Here is a 6,000-nt window from a genome sequence, read left to right on the forward strand (position 1 = left end):
CTCTCAGCACTTTTCCAAGTACTCCTCCTACATCCACACTGCCCCCTAAGTAACTAATTATGTCTTCATGATAGTGCTGTACCTGAAAGTCTCTTCAAACTGAGTAAGGAAGGTTTTTAAGGGAAGATACTGTCTGTATCTTAAATACAGAGGTCTTCCTGCCCTCTTGGCCTGGGTACCCCTCTTCCTCTCCACTTTATCCTTTGCCCACTGCTTTTGCTGTAAGAGACTTCAGCCCACCCATCCACAGCACACGGTCCCCAGAACAAAGCAATGGGGTACATGCTACTCCACATCTTCCATAGTATCATCTCCTTGTCAGTCACCTAATCGGAGGGGCTCACTGCAGCAGATTTCACGGCCTGCTTTCAGGGCTAGATAAATGATGTAGTAGAAAAAGCAGTTATTTAGCAAAGGGAACTTTTGTTACCATGAATAAGTTTGTATCTAGCTAGTGCATGGTGCCTAGAGCTTGCCAGATGCGTGAATGAGTAACGAATGGTACATTAGCAGAGAATCGCAAAGGATATGCTGAGCTTTTTCCCTCCCTCGCACTGTTTCAGTTGCAAGCATGCCCTGCCCACCCAGAGGATAGTCAAAGTCCATTTCCCTGATGCTTGGAACTGCTCCTTAGCAGCATATTTAACATTCCAGCAAGATTGTTCACCAGGGGCACATCAGGTCAGCTGCAACAGACAGACACAACCTGCAACAAGCACAGTAGAGCCCACTGCGTCAAGAGGGAAATACAAGATTAGAACCAAGAACATGTCAGTTAAAAAATTTCTGGCCTGGAGCAGTGCAGATTCTGCATGAGAAGAAACTTGCTCCAGGATAGCTGGGATCAGAGTAGCGAATGTGCAATTCAGAAGTTCCTCATCTGCTGCTGCTTTGGCCAACAGTGAACCAAGGGCCAGATTTCACTGGTAACCCTAGCTAGTCTACAGCAGTCTGGCATGGTGGTACTACAATAAACCCCATGAATCATCATGTCAAGGGAAGTCCTTGCCCTGAGAATACCACCTCACACTTCTGGCCCAGTAGAAGTGATGTAGCCAGGAGAGGGGGAATGGAGAGAGAATCCTCATTTCCCGGCAAGCTCACTGTAGAGAATGGGCCTGTGGGAAGCAAACAGGGCAAGATCATTTTACAGTATGTTGGAGCTAGATCCAGTGCAGCACAAAACCAGGCACTGAGACCTTCTTGCACCATTCTGCCCAGTAGCTCAGGATCTGTCCCCAAGTGATCTCCACAAACATTTATCTGAACATGGCATCAGAGCTAATACTGTTTGATTTAGTGAAAGCAAGGATATTTTTATTCTCCAGTCCACTGAAATCTTTCTCTCTTCCTGTGTTTCCCAGTTGGCTGCTCGTATTCTGGAAGCCCACCAAAATGTAGCCCAGATGTCCCTAGTGGAGGCCAAGCTGCGTTTTATTCAAACATGGCAGTCCCTCCCTGAGTTTGGCTTATCCTACTACATTGTAAGGTAATCACACTGTTACAGCAATGTCAAGCTGCCATATGTTCACGGTCAGTGATTTTCAGGAAGTTCCTTGAATCCCAGTTCTGGGAACATACTCCTACTATTTCCCCACAGACCTTTTTAATTCTAGTAACTTCCACGCTGCTGTTTTTTTCTATAGCAGTAGCACTCAGTAGCTCCATTCCTGAAGCAAGACCCTCCATTATGTCTGCCTTCACACAAACCTCTTGGGTTTTGCCTGAAGTAACATATCAGTAGGATTAAACCCTTAGTGACATAAACTCACTAAAATGTAAGAAGATGCAAATCCTGTTGGTGTTCTCAGGTTTGCAGTGCATTTGTTCACTCCAACTCCTGCTCACTGGAGTTAGATTCAGCACTTTATGCTGAGCATAATTGTTTTGGCATTTCATTAAGAAATACAACAGCTAAGTAGCAAACACAATCCCTCTGTTAGGTTCATCTGGAAGACCAGTCGGCACAGGAGAGATCCTGTTTTGTTCATAACGCTTCCCCTGGACACTTACCTTGAATACTGCAGAATTCTACAGGGTACCCAACCTGTACTTTCTTCTCTTGACAAAATGCCAAAAAGCTTACAAGGTATCGATACAGCCACACTTGGGGGCTCCTTCCTTAATTTGTGCTTAACTTCTCTTTCAGGGCAACTTAGAAATCAGTGGCTACCTCTGTGGTGTAAATTGAACCAGCTGGGAACCGTTCTCTGGCGCAGAGGCTGTCTGGCATAGAACTGCCCACATCCATACCATTAAACTCTCCGATTTCCCCAAATCCGGTAGCTTCACGCAAACTACCAACTTGCCTTGGTCTCTGGATGTTCTAACTCCTGAGCTGTACCCAGGAGTCATTTGGGAGAGCACAGCTTAGTTGGGGCCAGAACTGCACCCAGGACTGTTCTAGCAATTTTACAGAACAGGCAATTCTGTTGAGTTCAGTACCCAGGAATGTTCCCTGGCATGATTTAATTTACTAACAGATACAGATATTTTGTCCCATCTGTCAGCAGTTGTTCTGCAAAAAATCCTGAACTGCATCGGTGTGATTTTGTAGCATGGACAAAACATCTTGAATTTTACAAATTGACAGGCAGAATCTCAGTGGGGAGTTCGCAGATTGCAGTCCAGTTCACATTCTTTCCCTCAGGGCCAGTTTCATTTAAGGACAGAAGGTTCAAAAACAGGATCAAAATAATAAAAATTATTAGCAGCAGCCAGATGAGATTTTTTTCTAGCTTTCAGCATGAGGGTAGAGGACGGTAGTTTCATTCCCTGAGTGATCTTTTGCTAAGTATTTCCTACTGAGAAACATCTGTCCACAAAAAGTTCTGGTACTTTGGTATTTATTTTTCACCTCTAATCAAAAAGTTAAAATGTACCAATATTTTTGTAATGTGATTTCTACTTAGAAATATGCATATTTTGCTAACTGAATTATTTTGATAAGCTAATAGTGCTACATAATATAAAATACTAAATATAATATTTTGGTATGGTTATATAACTTAGCTGAATATAAATGGAAGAACAAGTTTCAGCGTTACTGAAGTGAGGCAAGTAAAATTAACGTTGACACTTTTCCAATAAAAAAAAAATCAAATTCTTGCATTAGCAAAAAATATTCCCATTTTGGCAGAATGGTATTTCTCAGCAGAAAACAATGACTTGGAAAGATTTCAGCCAGACCTACCTGCCTGCTTTTTTTATATCTTTTGCCATGGTTCACCGGGCTGCATTCTTGCCTTACAACAAATACTGTCCTGAAGAAGGGTTCAAGCTGTCCTCAATCCCAGGCTGTCGTTACCCCCAGCTGCACAACACTGGGTGAGAGGGAAGCATCTTCGCCTTAGTTGTGACTGCCTCTGTTCTCCTGCATTTTTTGCTCTTGCATAGAAGGGCAGGTGTTTCTCTAGAAAAAAATATTGCAAACTGAATCTGCTCAGAGGTTTGGGGTTTTTTTCAGGTTTAAAGGAAGCAAGAAGGATGATCTGCTCGGAGTGTCCTATAACAGGCTCATACGGATAGATGCAGCCACAGGAGACCCTATCACAACATGGAGGTTCTCCAACATGAAGCAATGGAATGTGAACTGGGAAATACGCCAGGTAAAATTGGAATGGCTCTCTGCATTCAGTCATTACATTTGAGACACTGGAGGATGCTTTCATAAAATGTTTTTAAGCCTCAGTGTGAAAAGATTTTGAATGTTTACGACAGGTTATTAAATAATCTGCTGTCTGAATTTTTTTTAACGGAATTTGTGGTCAAAGTTCAGAAACTAAAAGATCGCCAGTTTAAAACGTACCTATCAGGCTTATTTTCCTTGATTTCCATTTTCCCTGATTTTGATGGGATGAAATACAGAGACTCAAAGGTAAATTCCACGCCAGTATATGTTTACTGCTCTGTTAGTAAAAATCTCATTTTGTTCTCTGCACAGTCTAACTCATGCATCATCCTCTAAATTGCAATGATTCTGTTTCTGTTATGGACTGCGGCTACAGGAGCCCAGCTTGCCTTTTAAATCCCAAGCTGAGATTGCCAGGCTATGGTGCAAGCTCCTCTATTTCAGTATGTGATCCTAAGAAAAGAGCTCCATGGTGTGATTTATACCAGGGTGCTTTTGACCTTGGTTAAGTTTGCTCAGTGCAGCCAGCTGTTACTCAGTTTGGGTTTGAAAGCTTGAAGCCCCCTTTGCAAATCTTAGATTTCTGGAGTGGAACTAGTGTGACCTGATGTAAATTCAAGCAGCCTGGAGACTCTTCCTTCTTATACGATTTCCACGTCCATCTCCAGGAGCCAGGAGAGACCAGATAAAATCCATATTGCTGCAGTACTTCCTGTGCCAGAGCCTGCAATGTGTTGGTAAAGCTGTTGGTTTTGCATTAAATCACTCTCAAAAAAGGCAGAATCTGCAGTTAGTAGCTAACCCCCGTTTGCTGGATTTTAGAACTGACAGTAGTGAAACTCAAAACCTGACCCCAGAAATCAGATTTAAGGTCAGCGCACAACAATGAATGGTATTAAACATTATTGGTTAAGTGTACAAAGAGTCAGGAGTGCCATTCTTTCTGTTTTCAGTGTTCTTACTTACATGTTTACAAGGCCTCCATATATGCCACTAGAAAAAATCTGGTGAAAAGCTTTGTTTTGTTGGCTTCCAAAACAAGCAGCAGGATTTTGACCACAAGAGGGCCCTGCCACAGCAGAAAGTTGAGAACCGACCAGCCAAAGACCCTCAGCATCCTGCAGACCCAGAAATCTTTACAGCTCCTCTGTTAGCAGAGCTAGGCACTGGCTTATCACAGTACTTGTGGTCTAGCTGCTCTCACACTCGCTCTTTTTTCAGATTCGTGTCAGGTAGAAAGATGATGTAGTTTATCTCTGTTACTGACTTTGTCATATGTATTTTCTTTAGGTTGCAATCGAGTTTGATCAGAATGTGTCTATTGCTTTCACCTGTCTGAGTGCAGACTGCAAAATCATCCATGAGTATATTGGGGGCTACATCTTCTTGTCAACCCGCTCCAAAGACCAAAATGAAACACTGGATGAAGATCTGTTCCATAAATTAACTGGAGGTCAGGAATGAGGTGAAGCAAGCTCTCCCCCTCTCTTTTCCCCCAGCTAAAAGGACCAGAAATTAAACAAGACTCTGTCTGTTAATTGCTGCCTGATAAATATACTGTATATTACAATCCTGTAATAAGACTGAACTAGTTCCAGCTTCTTTGTTAAATATTGAAGCCAAGATCACTGGATGGAGTATGGCAACTCCATCATCAAAACTAGGACAATTAGACTTTGTTTCCTTTTGTACAGCTAGAACTTTTCAAATGAAAGGTATGTAGCCACTGGGCATTTCTGAGTCTAGTATTTTTAATTGCAATAATCTGTTTTAGTATCCAGAATAAGGAACCTGAGCATGTTGTACAGCAAATTTTGTTCTCTGTTACAGCCCTGCAACTCATGTTGGCTAGCATGTCTCAGGATTTAACAGAACTAAAGCTGAATAAATAACATTTTTTAAAGCTACGTTACTTGTCTGACATTTGTGCTGGGAACAGAAAAACATTTCATCAGTACTCCAAAGTCCTGCAGATGGAGCTTTCAAATCCCAAGTAGTGATTACATAATCATTCAAAAATGTAACACCCATGTCTACCTTCAATGGTGTGAATAGAATCCATTAAAATCAAAGGGGCTACCAGAGGCACAGAACAAAACATTAGTCTTTGCAAAACCAGGTTCTAAATGTTCATCTCTTGAGGTACTGTGTTAATTTCCAGGTTGAAAGGAATACTGTAGTTAACTATTTTAAATTATTTGCTTGTTAGAAAAGACTCTGTAGGTAGGCCTTCCTTCTATTTTCTGTCCTTGTTGCTCTGTTTTACTGTCATCTAATTCTAAACTAAACTTGTTCATAAATTGAGTTAGGAGCTGAAATGCCTGTAGAAATGCTGTTCGTCATGTATGTAATGCAGAATACAAAGCAAT

General features: G+C 41.8%; 1 protein-coding gene across 1 annotated transcript in view; it reads left to right on the top strand.

The window, feature by feature from the left end:
- Window positions 1-5,538, top strand: part of FERMT1 (FERM domain containing kindlin 1) — a 25,730-nt gene extending 20,192 nt beyond the window's left edge. Inside the window, exons 13-15 of the mRNA XM_013949946.2 lie at window positions 1,365-1,489; window positions 3,467-3,608; window positions 4,922-5,538. Coding sequence (XP_013805400.1) covers window positions 1,365-1,489; window positions 3,467-3,608; window positions 4,922-5,095 — 441 coding nt within the window. The 3' untranslated portion in view covers window positions 5,096-5,538. The remainder of the gene's footprint in view (window positions 1-1,364; window positions 1,490-3,466; window positions 3,609-4,921) is intronic.
- The last annotated feature ends 462 nt before the right edge of the window (window positions 5,539-6,000 follow it).

This window comes from Apteryx mantelli, chromosome 3 (assembly GCF_036417845.1).
Source record: "Apteryx mantelli isolate bAptMan1 chromosome 3, bAptMan1.hap1, whole genome shotgun sequence".
NCBI classification, from domain to species: domain Eukaryota; kingdom Metazoa; phylum Chordata; class Aves; order Apterygiformes; family Apterygidae; genus Apteryx; species Apteryx mantelli.